This window comes from Trichechus manatus, unplaced genomic scaffold (genome assembly GCF_000243295.1).
Source record: "Trichechus manatus latirostris isolate Lorelei unplaced genomic scaffold, TriManLat1.0 scaffold00045, whole genome shotgun sequence".
In the NCBI taxonomy this organism is placed as follows: domain Eukaryota; kingdom Metazoa; phylum Chordata; class Mammalia; order Sirenia; family Trichechidae; genus Trichechus; species Trichechus manatus.
Genome location: NW_004443981.1, coordinates 1,134,169 through 1,153,224, shown reverse-complemented (window position 1 = coordinate 1,153,224; position 19,056 = coordinate 1,134,169). Strand labels below are relative to the sequence as shown.

The 19,056-nt window shown below is 41.2% G+C and overlaps 1 protein-coding gene across 1 annotated transcript in view; it reads left to right on the top strand.

Moving 5' to 3' along the window:
- The window catches only part of PTPN21 (protein tyrosine phosphatase non-receptor type 21), a 76,054-nt gene continuing 56,998 nt past the window's right edge, over positions 1 to 19,056 (top strand). Inside the window, exon 1 of the mRNA XM_004376650.2 lies at positions 1 to 603. Within this exon, the coding sequence (XP_004376707.1) occupies positions 424 to 603 (180 nt within the window). The 5' untranslated portion in view covers positions 1 to 423. The remainder of the gene's footprint in view (positions 604 to 19,056) is intronic.

Sequence of the window (19,056 nt, the reverse complement as noted above, 5' to 3'; positions counted from 1 at the left end):
GTAATCACCGTTTGTAGGATGAGTGAGGGGTGGAGTCTGACTGAATCCAACTCTAAGCTCTGATGTTAAGCTTTCCCACTGCCTCCGGGATCCTATTCAGTGCCTTCTTTTTCCAGAGGAGAGGGAAAGCTTATTCTTAGGGCACAGTTTGCTGATATGTGTTTTTAAAAGCCAAGTCCAGAGTTGCCAGATTGCCCATGTAACTGGCGTCCCTCTTTCCTCAGCGCTGGCGTGGATGCTCCCTTCACCTGGCCTTCGGCGACTCGATTGCTTTTTAATGGCGGCAGCGGCTGCTGGGTGAGCAGCCTGAGACCGGACAGACTCATCCCGGCAAGACAGGATCGCTTCCTCCCTTCCTCACCTCCCCTGGATTGGTGGAGTGCTTTTCCCTCCTTGCCCCTAGACTGTTGAAGGGAGGAGAAGATGCCACTGCCATTTGGACTGAAACTGAAACGCACCCGGCGCTACACGGTGTCCAGCAAGAGCTGCCTGGTTGCTCGGATCCAGCTGCTCAACAACGAGTTTGTGGAATTCACGCTGTCGGTGGAGAGCACTGGCCAGGAGAGCCTGGAGGCTGTGGCCCAAAGACTGGAGTTGCGGGAGGTAAGCAGCAAAGGAGGCCCTGCCGTCTCTGGCCTGATTGCATTCCTTATTCCCATCCCTTTAACGCATGCTAGCTGTGTGTTCTAGCCCACGGGATACTAAAACATGTCGCTGGTCATGATATGAGTTGAGCTTGCAAGCCCCCTCTCCATGAGGAAAGAATAGTTACAGAGGGAGAGGTCTTCTCTTGAGGGTGCCCCTTAAGGGAAATAACAGTGCCTGAGTGTTTGGGGAAAAAAGGCCTGACGACCTACTTCCAAAAAGACCACAGCCCTTGAAAACCCTATGGAGCCTAGTTCTACTGTGACACATCTGGGGTTGCCATGACTCAGAATCTACTGGAAGGCAACTTTTTTTTTTTTTCTTGAGCTTTTGCAAATGCGAATTTGTTGCCCCTGAACGTAATCCAAGATCAAATATAAATGCATCTTGGATTATCCAACTTCCTCTTTTCTAATATAATCCCAGATGGGTCATCCTGGTCTAGTACAGTTATTACATTCATTTCAGCAAACGTTCATTGACTGTTTACCACAGGCAGGGTCGAGATTCTAGAGACATACTGCCTGGATTTTAAATCTGGTTTCCTCACCAACCAGTTGTGTGACTTTGGGCAAATTATTTGAACTGTTTGAGCCCCAATTCCCTCATCTGAACCGTGGGGACAACAGTGGTGTCACAGCCTTAAAGTGATTGTTATCATTTAATGTGTATGTACAGCCATAAGCTCTAGTAACTAGCCTATTCCAGTGATCATAGGTTTGTCCTGGAAAACCTCAGAATCTAGTCAATAAGAGTTGTGGGGGGCCTTGTGTATCTGGATAATGCCTTTTTTTTTTTCAACTGGGGTCTCTGAGTTGGAATCGACTCAACGGCAGTGTGTTTGTATTGTGTTTTTGGTGAAAGTTTACACAGCAGATTAAGTTCTCATTTAACAATTTCTATATTCTTCAGTGACATTGGTTACATTTTTCACAGTGTGTCAGTGTTCTTACTGTTTCCATTCTGGTCATTCTGCTTCCATTAATCTAGCTTCCCTGTCCCTTCTTACCTTCTCATCCTTGGTCTAGGGTAAATGTTTACTGTTTGGTTTCATTTAGGTGATTATTTAGAGGAGCCCGGTACTCATGGGCAATTCCAGATAAGGCCTTGAAGAAAAAAGCTATAATTAAATCTAGGACTCTCCTTGCCTTTAGCTCCCTAGTTTTAGGGTAAGAGAAAAATGGAGAAACTGGTTATTCTACTTAAAAGCCCAAATTATGTTCTGAACTGGAATCCCATTGATGTACTTCATTAAAAGTCAGAAGTAGATGAACCTTGTCCTTGGTGACCATCCAATCACTTGATCATTCAATATTGAAGACCTATAAGTTCCAGGCACATACTAGGAGTTTACCCTAGTGTTGATACCAACAAGAAAACAGGCATGATACGTGCTATGGTGGAGCAAGGAGAGGATGCTGTGAGCTATAGGGAGGGTCAGCAAAGAGAAAGGTTCTCAGGACATGTGATATCTGAACTGGGACCTGAAGAATTGGGCAGGGGAGTCTTATCAGGGGCTGGAAAAGACTGTTCCAACCAGAGAAACTGCACGGCTAGTGGCTCTGGGGCAAAAGCAGCTGATCTGCCTGGAGGCTGAAGTGAGGAATGGGAAAGCTGAGTTGGGGCCGCATAAGGTGGGGCTTCTGTTAAAGGATTTGGATTTACCCTGAAGGTGGTGGGGATACTAGTAAAGGGTTTTTAAATGACGGAGTGTTATGACTGGTTTGCAAAGAAAGGTCCCTCTGGAGAATGGTTAGAAAGGAGTAGTTTTGGTGCGGAGCCCTGGTGGCCCAGTGGTTAAGAGCTTGGCTGCTAACCAAAAGACTGGCAGTTGGAATCCACCAGCCTCTCCTTGGAAACCCTATGGGGCAGTTCTACCCTGTCCTGTAGGATTGCTATGAGTTGGAATCGACTTGATGGCAATGGGTGGGTTTTAGATTTGGTGCAGTTGGTGACCACCTAGATTTGGATGGGGGTGGGGAGAAGTGGGTGGAACCTGGAGATATTCAGGACTGTCTTAGCTTCCCAGGGCTGCTGTAATGAGGCAGTACGAACTGAGTGACTTAAAACAGCAGAAATTTATTCTCTCACAGTTCTGGAGGATAGAAATCCAAAATCAAGGTGTTGGCAGGGCCGTGCTCCCCCCAGACCTTGAGGGGAAGATCCTTCCTTGCCTTTTGCAGCTTCCTGTAGCCCCAGGCATTCCTTGGCTTGTAGCAGCCTGACTCCAGTCTCTGCCTCCATCCTCACGTGGTTGTCTTCCATTGGTGCCTCTGTGTCTCTTCTCTTCTTATAAGGATACCAGTTAGATTGGGTTAGAGGCCACCCTAGTTAGTATGGCTTCATATTGACTAATTACATCTGTCCACCACCACTGCCATCAAGTCAGTTCTGATTCACAGCCACCCCATAGGGTTTCCAGCGCTGTAAAACTCTATGGAAGCAGACTGCCACATCTTTCTCCCTTGGATCCGCTGGTGGTTTCGAACTGCCGACCTTTCAGTAGCAGCCAACAGCTTTAACCACTGCGCCAGTAGAGACCTTATTTCTAAATAAGGTCGTATTCACAGACACTGGAGGTTAGGACTTCACCATACCTTTTTTGGGGAACACAATTCAACCCATTACAAAAACTTACCTAGTAAGTGTTGACAGAAAGGGCTAGCAAAGGGTCCAGGTAGATACTCAGGTTTCCAGGAGATGGTGGGGACTGTAACTGAGAGAGGAAATGTAAGAGGTGGAGCAGGTTTGAGGGGAGCAAGGAGAGACCTGTGGTGAGTTCAGTTTTGGGAATACTGATTTTGAGATGACACTTGGCGATGCTGAGCAGACAGCTGAGTATGTAGGTCCGGAACTCAGGTGAGAGATCCAGGCTGAAGGGAAGAGATTTGGGAATCATCAGCCTAGGTCAGTAATCAAAGCCAGGAGAGGGGATGAGGCCGTCCAGAGGAGAAAAAGAGGACCTCGCAGACTGCCCAGGGTTGACTAGAGGAGGGAGAGCCCAAGAAGAAAGTAAACCAGGAGAGTGGGCCTCAGTGACCGTCCCAGCTTATTTATGCTTATTCCATCTTTTTTGCTCCTTTCACCTGTTTTTCCTATTTTGGCTTTTTTTTTCTCCCTTTTCTTTCTTCTTTATGCAGCACCAGGTCTGCCTACAACTCCTAGAGAGCCAGCTTCTTGAGGAACTATGATTTATTTACTTTTGTACCCGGAGTACCAGACCTGGAATGTGCTCAATAAATACAGGTTGAACTGAACCCAGAGGCATTGCTTTGCTTCTCTGTTAGTCAAGGAGTCCAGACAAGTTGCCATCTCGTGTTTGAGGTTATCAGTCGCCAAGAACAAGCAGCTTCCTATAGCTGTGGGTATATTATAAGCTTTTTTCTTTTTAAATGAAAGAATAGGATGCTTTGAGCAGGAAGAGGCCTGGTTTGTAGAAAATTTCTTGTTCTTGGAGAGATGATCCTACCATTTTCAACATTTAACAGCAGTCAGAATTAGGATGTTAGTTTATATAGCAAACTTGTCCTTTTAAAGCTGAGAAGTGCTGCTCTGTAGCATGTAAACAGAAGGCTCAAGTCCCAGGCCTAATCTGAGTGGAACAACACCTGTTCTTAAGTTTGTGTACATATCGCACGAGTGTGATTTATACCAAGAAATAATGGTATGTTGATATCTCGCACTGTTCTCCCAGCAGGCAAACTCAGAATTATAGCTTGTAGGTTTGGCATAAGCTTTGCCACTGCTCAAACTTAAATTGGAAAAAAAAGTCTCTACGCTTCTTTCCTAAATGAATACCATTTCATCTCTATAATGACAATGACGAGGGTTACATAATAATACCATTATAAAGCTATACCTAGGGGCTTCGATTATATGGTAGTATTTTATTTTTTAAGCAGAGTGTGCGAGTATATGGGTGTTTGCTTTTTAGTCATCATATGTTTTTTGAACATCTGAGATATAGTACATTAAAAGTTAAAAACAAAAAGGTTAATATACTTCTATCCAATTTAGTTAAGTTAGTGTGTTAACTTGTTTCTAAATTCTTCATATTTGAACTATGGGAAGTGACTTTTAAAAATGGAAAAAAAATTAATCTCCTTAGGAAAATATTGCTGTTCCTTACAACAACAGCTTCTCAGTGCTGTTGAAATTCTCTGCATCTCATTCACTGTGAGTTTCACAACACTTTTTCGAGAGAGGCTATGAGAGTCTTTAGAGGATTTGGGGGGAATTAGAAAATTTTCCTGTTTTCTAAGTGTATGTTGTAGAGGCTTGAAGAAGGTGGTGAGACTAGAGGGTGTCAGCAGGGGATGACCACTCCCGGGCCAGCAATATCACCTTGATGGATTCAGCTCAGTCTAGAGTCTGTCAGGTCAGCAGGCTTGAAAACCTGAGGCCTCGGGGAGGAAGACCTGTGTTAACCCAGCCCGCTGAGGATGATGTGTAAAACCAGGACGCAAATTTAGTAATTTATGGGGCGATATGGAACTGCCAAAGGCCCCAAGTATGTGTGCCCTCTGGTCAGGCTGTTCTAACTCTGCAAGTAGGTCCCATGTGAGCCAGGCAAACTAGAATTTGCTTGGTGATCATGGGTCAGAGAAGGGGTGTTATTGTTGTGTGCCCAACCCTGTATGACAGAGTAGAACTGCCCCATAGGGATTCCTAGGCTATAATCTTTATGGGAGCAGATCCCCTGGTCTTTTTGCCCGAGGAGCCGCTGGTGGGTTAGAACTGTCGACTTGTTGGTTAGCATCTGAGCACTTAAGCATTGTGTCACCAGGGCTCGTTCACTTATCTACTAACCAGAAGGCTGGCAGTTCAGATCCACCCAGAGGTGCCCTGGAAGAAAGGCCTGGCAATCTACTTCCAAAAGGTCACAGCCACTGAAAACACTATGGAGTGCAGTTTTATTCTGAAATACATGGGTCGCCATGAATTGGAGTCAGAAGGGAAGTTGCTCTGAAAGCCTTGCAGAGCTTCACGCGGGAGATAGACCTGCCCCAGGACGAGACTGTTGTTCTTGGGCAGTGCTTAGGTGGGCACTGCTGCTGCTTGCTTCTTGAGAAGACTGTTTAACAGATAAGACATTGGCCAGTAGAGTTAGAAAAGCTTGGGTTCGACTCCCAGCTCTGCCAGTTATCAGTTGTGTACCTTGGGCAAATTACTTCCCAAATCCACCTGTTTCTCATCTGTAAGTTGGGATAATAGTATCTAATTGATGGTGGTCGTGAGGATTCAAGGCTAAGTGTAAAACATTTAGCAGAGGACCTGATATTTAGGAAACTCTCAAATGTTAGTCTTCGTTACTGTTACTTGTGATTCCCATTTCTCTGTTGTGACCAACCAACTTCTCTTCAGATTAACTCTTCTCTTTTGCAAATAATTTTATTGTTTCCTCCATTACTAAAAATGCATGCTTGTTTATAAATATTTTCTAGTACAAACAAGTATAGTGGTCACTGGTAATCACACTTTTTTAAAAAATTTATTTTTATTATACTTTAGGTGAAGGTTTACAGAACAAATAGTTTCTCATTAAACAGTAGTACACATATGGTTTTATGACATTGGTTAACAACCCCATGACATGTCGACCCTCTCCCTTCTCAACCTTTTTTTTTGTTGTTGAAAATATACATAGCCAAAGATACACAATTTCAAAAATTTCTATATGCATAGCTTACTGACATCGACTACGTTCTTCCGGTAATCACACTTTTTACGCATTACTAAACTGTTAAGATTTTAGCATGCCATCATGTTTTAGCTGTCATGTTGGAATGTCTGTTTTCATACCAGCTGAAATTAATTTGTACAATGTCACTGCCTGATTGCCCTCAAAAAAGTGACCAACCAAGGGCTTCAGTAGGTTTTTCTTCTCTCTTGGCCCAACCCAACTCCTAGGTTTTTAGAAAAATTACTTTGTGAAATTCTAGATTGTCTGTATTGTTTTTTTTTTTCTTTATGGTCTGTCTCTTTCAAGAGCTCTTTTTAACTCTTGTATTACACTTTGAAATCCTGTTTTTATTGGGCCGTCATGGTTTTTATTAGATTCATTGCGAACTCTTTCTTAAACACTCTGCCTTCCTATATCTTAAGGTTCTCATTCAGCTTAATTTTACATTCGGTTGGAGTTCTTTAAATTTTTTAATCCTCGGGATACAGGGAAGTTCTGAAATCCTGGAAGCCTTTTGAATATAATTTTTCATATTTTGCTATGGTAGATTATGTGTTTGTTTTATAACTTAAATCTTGGTGGTTGTGGTGTTGGTTACTGTTGAGTCAATTCCGACTCGCTGGGTGGGTTTGAACTGCCAACCTTTCAGCTAGTAACAGAACACTTAACCATTTGTGCCACACAGGGACTCCGAACTTAAATCTTAGAGGACAGTTTTCTTTCAGCTGTTTCTGAGTTTTATGTTTGTATGGGGATCCTCATCATTTTCTCCATTTGTGACCTGCATTTTTAATCATGATTTTACAGTTGAGATAAATAGTAAATCACCACTAAAGTTATCTCTGTAATGTTTTGTTGAATAAGGTGAAAAGCCTAGCAAAATTTAGAAGTTCTTACTATGGCTTCTCTCTGTTTTTAGTGGCTTATCACAGATGTGCATAAAATGTTTCTTCAGTTGTATTTGAAGTGCATTGTAATCTGTTGTCAAGGTTTTGTCCTTTAGAACGTAGGCTCCATAAGAGTAGGACTGTCTCTTTTGTTCACTCTTGTGTCACCAGTGCCTGGGATTGTGCCTTGCCACCTGATTGGCTTATAGTACATAGCTATTGAATAAATGTTCAGTTTAAAAATTAAGATCCTTGTTTTGAATTTAGATTGATTGCATGGACAGCAACAAGCCCTGGTAGGGTGGTCGTTAAGTGCTCGGCTGCTAACGGAAAGGTCGGTGGTTCAAGCCTACCAGCCACTCTGAAGGAAAAAGATGTAGCAGTCTGCTTCTACAAAGATTACAGCCTTGGAAACCCCATGGGGCAGTTCTACTCTGTCCTATGTGGTCGCTATAAGTCAGAATTGACTTGGTGGCAATGGGTTTCAAAGGGCATGGAAATCACTAACTAGATAGTAGACAAGTGTCAACTTTGGTGAAAGGAAAGAACAAATAATATAGGGGAAGTCAACACAATCTTAAAAAGAAAAGCAAAATAAAATAAAAACAAAGGGCATGGACAGCAGTTAAGTCAGCCTTAATTCGCCAGATGGTTTTATTTCCCCAGAGAGTTGAATATTTACAGAGCTTTGTATACAGGCATAAGTGCACGTTTTTCTTTAGACTTTTATTTCTTTTTCCCTTGGGGCTGCTTCTAAAACACTTAGAAAATTATCTAGTTTAAACAACAACCTAGGTAAGATTGCTGAGTAAAGGGAGTGGCAGCTTCCTTGCCAAACTTTGAACAGATTCTTCTCATAATGCCTTCTGGCAGATGGGGAAATTTCTTAGCTAAGGGGTATGTTGGAGCAGACAGGAATCAAGCATACAGTGCAGGCCATCACTCTCAAGCACAGCTTTAGAAAGTGTTCTTGGCCATCGGATTGTTTTATTTTAAGTTAGCTTCTTAGGTATTTCAAATATCCTCTGACCTTATCTTGACTGTTATCTGAGTAGACCTCAAGAATTTCATGTGCATTTCCTTCTGTACTAGCTGTTTTCATTTGGACTTTAAAAATAGCTGAAATATGTGTAAGGTAAAAGTATAAAACCTGCAAACATTTTGGGCTAAGTAGTTATTCATTCGGGTATGTAAGTTATAAAACAAGATCTTTTTCATTGGTGAAAGGTATAGACTAGCTCAATAAATATTTTCAATTGGATGCATTGGACCACTGAAAGCAAATTTAAATGTTAGATTGGTCTCCCTACCTATATAAAGCTTTCCACCTTCTAAAACCAATCATAAGTGATCAAGGATTTTTTTGTGATTTTTAGATTTTCTATTACTTTTTTCATTTGGCCTAGAATATTAAGAATTGGCCACATAATTAAGTATAGGAATGACACATGGAATCATTGATACATTGTGCATTTTAAAATACATAATACATCATCACAATAGTAATTACTCAATTTGGAAACCTGTTTATTTAAAGAAATGAAGTATTATGAAGTATTATTCAACCTTAGCTTAACCCCAAAAAAAAAACAAACCCCAGTTGCCATCAGCTCTAACTCATGGCAACCCCATGTGTGTCAGAGTAGAACTGGCTCCAGAAGGTTTTCAATGGCTGTGACCTTTTGGAAGTAGATTGCCAGGCCTTTCTTCTGAGGTGCCCCTGAGTGTACTAGAGCCTCCAACCTTTTGGTTAGCATCTGAACTTGCTAATCATTTGCACCACCCAGCAACTCCCAACCTTAGCTGAATGTCTAATACATTTAAGGTCAGGGATGGTTTTCTTATATTATTGAGTTTTTCAGTTAAGAGATACCAAAAATGTCCTTTAATCTCACCATTAATTTGCCACAATAGTATAGCCTCGTGACCATACGGACTTAAGTGTGAATTTGCTTATATGGAGAGGTCTCTGAGTTGAATTACAAAATGGCAGATGTTGGGGAACTTACAGCGTTTTGGGGGCTTTCTCTCACTTCTGTCATTGTCCGTGGTGTGTGGTTTCAGATGCCATTTCTTATAATAATACTGGAAGCTTCAGTGGCTTCCTGCTGTTCTCCATTTGTGTGGATGAACATTATTGTGCTGGAAGCTTAACATGCATTATTTTATTTAATCCTCACAGTGAGTAAGGCATTAACTTTTCCATTTCAGGCAAAGTTACTGAAGTTCTGAAAGATTGGGTGATTTCCTCAGGATCACACAGCTAATAAACAGAAGAGCCAGAATTTGAGTTCACATCTGTCAGACTTTGACTTTTAAATTTATGGGGTTCATGGACCTGTTTGAGAATCTGGAATTTTGGAAACAATTTCAGGAGGTTTATGGATCCCCTGAATCCATCCATGAGCCCTGGCCATGGGCCCAGAGGCCTTCCGGATGATGCAGTCTTTCTTCTTCTCTTGGCATAACAGGACCTTTCCTCCTCAGTGTTTCTTTCCCCAAAGTGAAGGTGCTAGTAGGATGGGACATTTGTGAACAATTCAAGACCTTCATATTTTTTTTTTTTAATTGTACTTTAGATGAAGGTTTACAGAACAAATAGTTTCTCATTAAACAGCTAGTACACATGTTGTTTTACGACAGTGGTTAACAACCCCACGACATGTCAACACTGTCCCTTCTCAATCTTGGGTTGCCTGTTACCAGCTTTCCTGTCCCCTCCTGCCTTCTAGTCCTTGTCTCTGGACTGTTGTGCCCTGTTAGTCTCGTTTTTTTTTATGGGGCTGTCTGATCTTTGTCTGAACGGTGAACCTCGGGAGTGACTTCATTACTGAGCTAAAACGGTGCCCAGGGGCCATACTCTTAGGGTTTCTCCAGTCTCAGGCCAGTAAGTCTAGTCTTTTTTTGTGAGTTAGAATTTTGTTCTACATTTTTCTCCGGCTCTGTCCGGGACCCTCTGTCGTGATCCCTGAGCAGTCAGTGGTGGTAGCTGGGCACCATCTAGTTGTACTGGACTCAGTCTGGTGGAGGCCGTGGTGCTTGTGGTCCATTAGTCCTTTGGACTAATCTTTTCTTTGTATCTTGTTCTCTTCATTCTTCCTTGCTCCCAAAGGGGTGAGACCAGTGGAGTATCTTAGATGGCTGCTCCCAGGCTTTTAAGACCCCAGGCGCTACTCACCGTGGTAGAATGTAGACAATTTTCTTTATAAACTGTGTTATGCCAGTTGAGCTAGATGTTCCCGGAGACCGTGGTCCCCACAGCCCTCCGCCCAGCAATTCAGTCCCTTAGGGAGTTTGGATGTGTCTATGGAGCTTCCATGACCTTTCTTTGTACAAGTTGTGTTGGCTTCCCCAGTATTGTGTACTGTCTTACCCTTCACCAAAGATACCACTTATCTATTTAGTACCCCCCCACCCTTTCCATCCCTCATAACCAGCAAAGATTGTTTCTTTTTGTGTGTAAACTTTTTCATGAGTTTTTACAGTAGTGAAGACCTTCATATTTCTAAGAAAATAATTTGCCTGTGAAAGATACCACCTGCCCACCCTAGAATGCCTCTTTTCAGTGGCTCTTATCTTTAGATCTCAGAAAAGGCCATTTTGGGGATATTCACTTCCTCCCTGAAACAACTTTGTTGTTGTTAGCTGCTGTTGAGTTGACTCCCAGTGCATGGCTACCCTACATGTTATAGAATAGAACTGCTCCACAGGGTTTTCTTGGCTATAATCTTTACAGAAGCAGATTGCTGGGCCTTTTCTTCTGTGGAGTTGCTGGGTGGGTTTGAACCACCAATCTTTCAGCTGCTATTAAGGAAAAACCCTTTCAGGGAGGAGAGACAGGAGGTTGTGAGTGTGAATTTCTTCACTGCTCCTCTGATGGCACCTCTGTGTCTACTTATGAAGTAGGTGTATGATAATGCTTTGATGATTGTTGTTGTTAGGTGCTGTTGAGTCAGTTCCAGCAGAATGAAATACTGCCCAGTCTTGTGCCATCCTCTCAGTCATTGCTGTGTTTGAGCCCATTGTTACAGCTACTGTGTCTGTCTCATTGAGGGTCTTCTTCTTTTTCAGTGACTCTTCTTCTTTACCAAGCATGATATCCTTCTCCAGGGACTGGTCCCTCCTGATAACATGCCTGTAAAAATAGCCTGGCAGCAGAGTCTGACCTCCTCTAACTTCACAAGGGGGAAGGAGAATCAAGATCAACAGCCTAAGGCTGATTCCTATGAGGTGGAGGTCAGATATACTTCTCTCTGCCATCTTTACCAATTCTGACACCAGTTGTCCCTCCCACGGCACTTCTCTGCTGAGTTTGATAATTCATTGCAGTGGCCACACAGAACTCACAGACCATGCTCACAGTTATGGGGTTTATTAGGGAAGTAACAGGTTATAATTCAGGTTCAGGAACGCTCAGGACAGCCTCTTCTCAGCTATGCCCACAGGCATGCTGGTCTCTCTCTGGACCCTCAGCCTCTTACTTGCCCAGGAAAGTGTTACAAAGCTCTTTTAACTCTGCCGATAAGTGCCCAGAGGTACCCAGCTCTGCCAGTAAGCTTCGGCCTGAAGGCACTCAGCTCTAGCTCTGTGGGTTGGCAAACTTAGCTCCAGTAAGTGCCCAGAGGCATTGTACTCCGCCAGCAAGCCTCCTGCCCAATGGCAGTCAGCTTTCTTGCTCTTTCTGCCAAGAAGCCCGCTGCACAGTCTCCTGCTGGTTTTTCCTGCCATGGTTTTTCCTGCCATGGTTTTTCTGCCACCACTTCTCGCCGTCTTCAGTGTTACAGCTCTCTCTCTCAGTCTCCCGGTTCCAGGCAGGGATCCTAGGTCCAAAGGACACGCTCCACTCCTGGCTCTTCTTCTTTGGTGGTGGTGAGGTCCTCTTTTCCTGCCTCTGGGATAGCTCGTTTTAAGCCTAGCAGGATGGCAAAACTGACCAATCTCCTTGTTAAGGTTCCATATACCTTATTAGCATGGTCCCGCTCAATCATTTGGTGGGAGTTACAAAGACTATGGCTAGAAGGGCCATATTAAGTAATTCATTGCACTGCAATGTCCAAAATACGTGAGACTAAGTCTCGCCATCTCTACTTCCAAGGAGCATTCTGGCTGTACTTCTTCCAAGGCAGATTTGTTTGTCATCTTGCAGTCCATAGTATATTCAATTATCTTTGCGAGCACCACAATTCAAATGCATCAGTTCTTTGGTCTTCCTTATTCCTTGTCCAGCTTTCCCATGCATATACATGAACCAAATTCCCCAGCTAATTGTTAAGCCCTCTCCTTCATTCTTCTTGTCAGATACACACCCTACATTCTCTGCATTTTCTGTTCTATTAAACATGGACTTTGCTCATAGCACTTTAACAATATGCTGGTTGAGCAAATATTTTCCTATTTGGTTCTCAAAGCAGTCCGTTCATAAACAAATGTCACTTAAATTTCCTTTCTCTTTCAGTGATCTGACAGGTTGTCCAAGTTGATTTAAATTCTCGCTTAAGATGCTAATTTCACTAGAAGAAGCTATGTATGCTGCAAATGCTATGTGAGAATTAGCAGCACGTAGTAGAAATAACTTCCGTCAACGGCATTTACCACTTTCTGTAGTAGATTACTCAGTTGAGATCACTGCAAGTGTGCAGTGTTTAGATTTACTTATAAATAGGACAGTGTGATTGTGTTATTTTGAATAAGCTTTAACTGAGCAGGCTAATCTCATGCTAGATGGTGCCAGCTCATTTTCTTTGTGAATATATAAACTTGTCTTGATTTGGTCATGTTATAATTATTTAGATGGCTCAGACTTTGTTGACTTGCCAAATCAATTTAGATTAAACCAACTGTGTCAAATAAAGGAATCCCTGGGTGGCGTAAACTGTTAAGTGCTTGGCTACTAACGGAAAGGTTGATGGTTCGAGTCCACTCAGAGGCACCTCAGAAGGAAGACCTGGTGATCTGCTTCAGAAAGGTCACAGCCTTTGAAAACCCTCTGCAGCACAGTTCTACTCTGACACACGTGGGGTTGCTATGAGTCAGAATTGACTCAATGGCAACTGGTTTTCTGTTTGTTTACTAAAGATATAATATGAAATTTTATACTGTTTAAGGGGACTTGAAAACTATGATAATAAGAGCTAATATTACATGAGGACTTATTATATGTGAGGCACTTTTGTAAGTGCTTTAAATGTTTTCACCTAGTTTGTTCCTCCCAATAATCCTATGAGCGAGGCACTATTATCTTCATCTCCGTTTTACAGAAAGGTAGACTGAGACACAGAGGTGTTAAGTAACTTGCTCCTGGCTCTATGGCATAAACCACAACTGGAGTAGTTCTGACTCCTTGATCAGCATCTTCCCTCTCAGTTGCGTAGCTTTGAGCAGGTGACGGGCAGCCTGCTGTGGAGCTCATGCCCTTAAGGACAGCTCCACACAGTGCAGCCTCCCAAATCTGCTGGAGATTATTTAAGTACTCTTGGGATAATTTTTGTCACTTATTTTAATTACTGCAATTTATTATTTTGCTTGAAATTGTGCTTTTGAAGCCACATTAGGCAAAGAAAGGAAAGCATGAGAAAAAATATGAATCATAATTAGGCTAGCAAGACATCTTTGGGAATCCCTGAGGTGCTTAGGGCAGAACTATTGGATAGGAAGCCTTTCATGAGCTTGTTCGTGGCAGAGTTGGAGGTATCAGGCTGATGAAATACACCCCAGGAGAATTCCCTGCTGAGAGATTTTCCAAAGGAATATCTGGTTGCACTGTTTTTGGGTGAGTTTGGGGGGCTTCTGGAGTCAGAATCTGTTCAAACAAGAAAAAGTGGTAGAACCAGTGAGTCTATTGAAATGCTGGCTACCACACTGAGGGATGTGGATCAATGCGGTGTAGGTGCAGTGCATACAGGTGTTCTTAGTGGTTGCTGTGGCAGTTCATACAACAGAAGTGTTTCTCTTCTGCAGTCTGAATGAGGGCCATGGGGACAGAGCCACTATACATTGTTATTCCACTTTGAATTCTCTGCATGTCATGCTTCTGTTATTTAACCTTTACTGTCTATGTTTTCACTGAGACTTATTTATATTCCTTGAATATAGGATAATTGGATATAGGATAATGACTGTAGGATAATTCCTATTATCCTGATAGCACATACATACTCATGCCCAGTTCATCCCCTTCGACTTTTAAATGTAATGAAAATATCTTGTCTTATATATTTTTACATAGCACTTCTTGGAATAAAATGGAACTGGCATTTTGGTACTTAAACAAAGTCAGACCCGTTGCCATTGAGTTGATTCTGACTCATAGTGACTCATTTAAAAATACTGAGTATATGTTTCTGAGTTACACACCTTTACTTTGTTAGGCGCTGTCTGTGCCTTGGATCCCTGGTGGCGCAGTGGTTAAGAGATCGGCTGCTAACCAAAATGTTGGCAGTTCGAATCCACCTTGGAAACCCTATGGGGCAGTTCTGTCCTGTCCTGTAGGGTCACTATGAGTTGGAATCGATTCGACGGCGGTGGGTTGTTTTTTCTGTACCTTGGTCGTTGATGAGGAACATAGTTTAAGAGGAAGTCCATTAAACCTCAGTTGTGTTGTTGTTAGGTGCCATCGAGTCGGTTGCAACTCATAGCAACCCTATGTACAAAAGAACAAAACACTGCCTGGTCCTGCGCCAAACTCACAATCGTTGGTATGCTTGAACCCATTGCTGCAGCCACTGTGTCAGTCCATCTCGTTGAGGGTCTTCCTCTTTTTCGCTGACCCTCTGCTTTACCAAGCATGATGTCCTTCTCCAGGGACTGATCCCTACTGATAACATGTCCAAAGTAAGTGAGACGTAGTCTCGCCATTCTTGCTTTCAAGGAGCACTTTGGTTGTACTTCTCCCGAGATAGATTTGTTCGTTCTTTTGGCAGTCCAAGGTATATTCAGTATTCTTCACCAACACCACAACATGTCAACTCTTTAGTCTTCCTTGTTCATCGTCCAGCTTTCACATGCATATGAGACGATTGAAAACACCATGGCTTGGGTCAGGCACACTTTAGTCTTCAAGGTAACATCTTTGCTTTTCATCACTTTAAAGAGGTCCTTTGCCACAGATTTGCCAAATGCAATGTGTCTTTTCATTTCTTGACTGCTGCTTCCATGGGTATTGATTGTGGATTCAAGTAAAATGAAATCCTTGACAACGTCAGTCTTTTCTCTGTTTATCATGATTTTGCTTATTAGTTCAGTTGTGAGAATTTTTGTTTTCTTTATGTTGAGGTGTAATCCATAGTGAAGGTTGTGGTCTTTGATCTTCATCAGTAAGTGCTTCAAGCCCTCTTCATTTTCAGCAAGCAAGGTTGTGTCATCTGCATAATGCAGGCTGTTAATGAGTCTTCCTCAAATTCTGATGCTGCATTCTTCTTCATATAATCCAGCTTCTCGGATTATTAGCTCAGCATACAGATTGAATAGGTATGGTGAAAGGATACAACTCTGACTCACACCTTTCCTGACTTTAAACCATACAGTATTCCCTTGTTCTGTTCGAACAGCTGCCTCTTGATCTATGTACAAGTTCCTCATGAGCACAATTAAGTGTTCTGGAATTCCCATTCTTCGCAGTGTTATCCATAATTTGTTAAGATCCACATAGTCGAATGCCTTAGCATAGTCAATAAAATGCCGTAGCATAGTGAACATCTTTCTGGTATTCTCTGCTTTCAGCCATGATCCATCTGACATCAGCAGTGATATCCCTGGTTCAACGTCTTGTTGTGAATCTGGCTTAAATTTCTGGCAGTTCCCTGTAGATATACTACTGCAGCTGCTTTTGAATGATTTTCAGTAAAATTTTACCTGCGTGTGATATTAATGGTATTGTTCTATAATTTCCACATTTGGTTGGATCACCTTTCTTTGGAATAGGCATAAATATGAGTTTCTTCCAGTTGGTTGTCAAGGTAGCTGTCTTCCAAATTTCTTGGCATAGATGAGTGAGCACTTCCAGCGCTGCATCCGTTTGTTGAAACATCTCAGTTGGTTTTCCGTCAGTTCCTGGAACCTTGTTTTTCACCAGTGTCTTCAGTGCAGCTTGGACTTCTTCAATTGTGACCTTTGTTAAATGGAACTTTATATTATTAATAAAAAAGGGAAAAATAGAAAGGAAACAGCTTTGTTATTTTCCTGTAACATTTGTGTAATTGAAGAAGTATTTGGTACAACTATGGAGAAAAGTTATTTCGTGTATTATAAAACCATGATTTAATGACGAAAACAAATACTGCTTTTAATAACAGAAATCTAGGTATTTCTTCATGTGCGTCTATTTAGGATTTTAACAACAAAAGTAATTTCCTTGATTTTATATCCTAACATTTTCTTTCTTAAATCCTAACATTTTTTATGATAATTCTAATTTAAGAACAGCAGAGTTGTGGTATTTTTTTTTTTTTAAGGCAGCAGAAAATATGCCAGATAATATTCTTTTTGGCAATAGAAATTAACCTTGACTAGATTCTTTGTTAAAATGTATTTAAAATCCTCTCTCTCTCTCCCTATGGGCCCCTTCACCTAACATCACAAGTGTTTCTTTGTAACAGGGAACAACTGTAATTCTAACCTGACAAAAGTGAATATCAGAAGAATAAGTAGCTCTTCCTGAATGTACTTGCTTGAGTTCTTCCTTTTCATCTTTGTACTGTGTAATTAAACAGTTTCTAAAAATATTGCTCACACTGCTCAGTCCCTGGACAGACAAGATATAGAGGAATAACTAAGACTTGAGTTCAGGAAAACATTAAAATTTTTTTTCCCCTGTGAATTAATTGAAGCCTAAACACTGGAATATGGGCTGAATTAGCCTGAGACTGTCTTCCCACTGTCTTCTCAATAAAAAAAGAAAGGGTACTATTTATCCACTGCCCTAAAACGTAGGCATTTATATATCTGTGGATTAAGCTAATGGGTAGGTCCAAAGAGGCTCAAATTTAGGAGATTTGAATAAAGAGAAAGCCCGACTGATTCATTTGTTGCAATGGGATATAAATAATGGTTCTCCTGTACAACAAACTGATTAACCAAAATGATAGGAGAAGGGGATGTTCTGGTGTACCCTCAGTTACACTGGCTTTAAATGGCATGGGTCCTACACCTTCTGTGTGGTAGTACAAAACAGAGCACATTAGCCTTTGCCTATATTGAAACTGTGTGTGGTAACATCTTATACCTTTGTCATTCTTGGGTAGTAAAATGTTGTGTATACTGAACTACATCATTTAATCCTAGTTTACTTTTAAAAACGTGTTGATGTTGTTTTAATCCTTATAATTAAATATCTTTCTGCATGGCAGTTTTCGGTGTCTGGCCTTCCATATCTTTTACTTACTTGTCTTCTTTCCTCCACTGGAATGTAAGCTGCATAAGGACAGGGATTTTATTCTGTTTTGTTCAATGCTGTATCCTCAGTACCCAGAACAGTGTTCCACACAGTAGGTGTTCAGTCAGCATTAATTGAATGAATTGATTAATCTTTCTAAGATATTAATCCATTTTTCTTAGAGTATGATATACTTTTTTATCGTGGTAAAAATATATATAACAAAACATTTACCAATTCAATTTTTACATGTACAATTCATTGATAGAAAATACAGTATAATATGCTTTTTAAAGAATAATCTTACTGTGTTTGAGGGTCTTTGTGTTCTGTGTAACATCTTAATGTCTAGGACAGTGAATAGAAAAGATACGAGCAATTCATCTGTGAAGATAATGATCCCAATTCATGCCTTGGACATTCCTCTTTCAATAAATCCCTGAAATTGGCTTATTATTTGACTCTTTTCCTGAAAGTTAAATGCTACAACAACAACAAAAAAATCTGGCCACTTGATGAGTTCAGTTAGTTGAGCTTCAACTTAATAAAAGTTTCACTATAATTAAAAAACCATGATATACTTTTGATTGCTATTTTTTGAGTCCTCATTTATAGTTGAGTATATAGTGATACTGCGTATTATTACCTTGGCTGTAAAATAGATATGTTATTTGATCAAGGAGAGAAGAAGGTGGTTAAAACTAAACAGAAAAGGAAGAAATACTGCCTCTTTGAGGCAATGTGACCACCATACTATCTGTCAAAAGGAAAGCGTGAAGAAGTAGGATGCTTCATTATTCATGGGAGACTCAGTGTAGAGGTAAGCTCCGGGCCTTGAATTAGGTTAATACCTGTTTACTACCCTTGTTAGATGATCTCTGTGCCTGGGATAGGCTTTATCTAGTGCTATCTCCTCTCATCTCTTTCCTAATGAAAAGTCTTCTGACCTCTGCCTAGTCTGAGAATGGCATCAGGATAAAATTCTATCTGCAGGTTTATATGGGATTAACTTTATCAAACTCAGTGCATCAGTGGCTTAAAAAAAACCCTCCAGCTACTTTGTGTGTCCCTCTGCTCTGCTTTAAAAATAATACAACTAAAAAGACTCTTGAAATAATTAGACAAGAAACAACTTGGGGATTAGGAAAGGGTTTACATTCTGACAGGATTTAGACCTGCTTATAATAGCTAGTGTCTTTTTAGAAGGCTGTGACTTGAGCACTGCATCGTTTACCCAGGCTCGAAAACGTATAACTATCTTTTCCTTTGAGCAAAAAGCTTGATTATCAAATCACCTTGTTCTCTGCGTAAAGTCGGTTCATTTAAAGTAAGTCACCCATATAGTATCTGAAAAAGAAGCTAAGTTCTGTGGAACTTTTGTTTTCATTTTGTTTACATAGCAGACATACAATTTTAGGGGTGTAGCTGTGAAAACTTTTAAGCAGATATGAAGAAATCATTAAATAACTTTA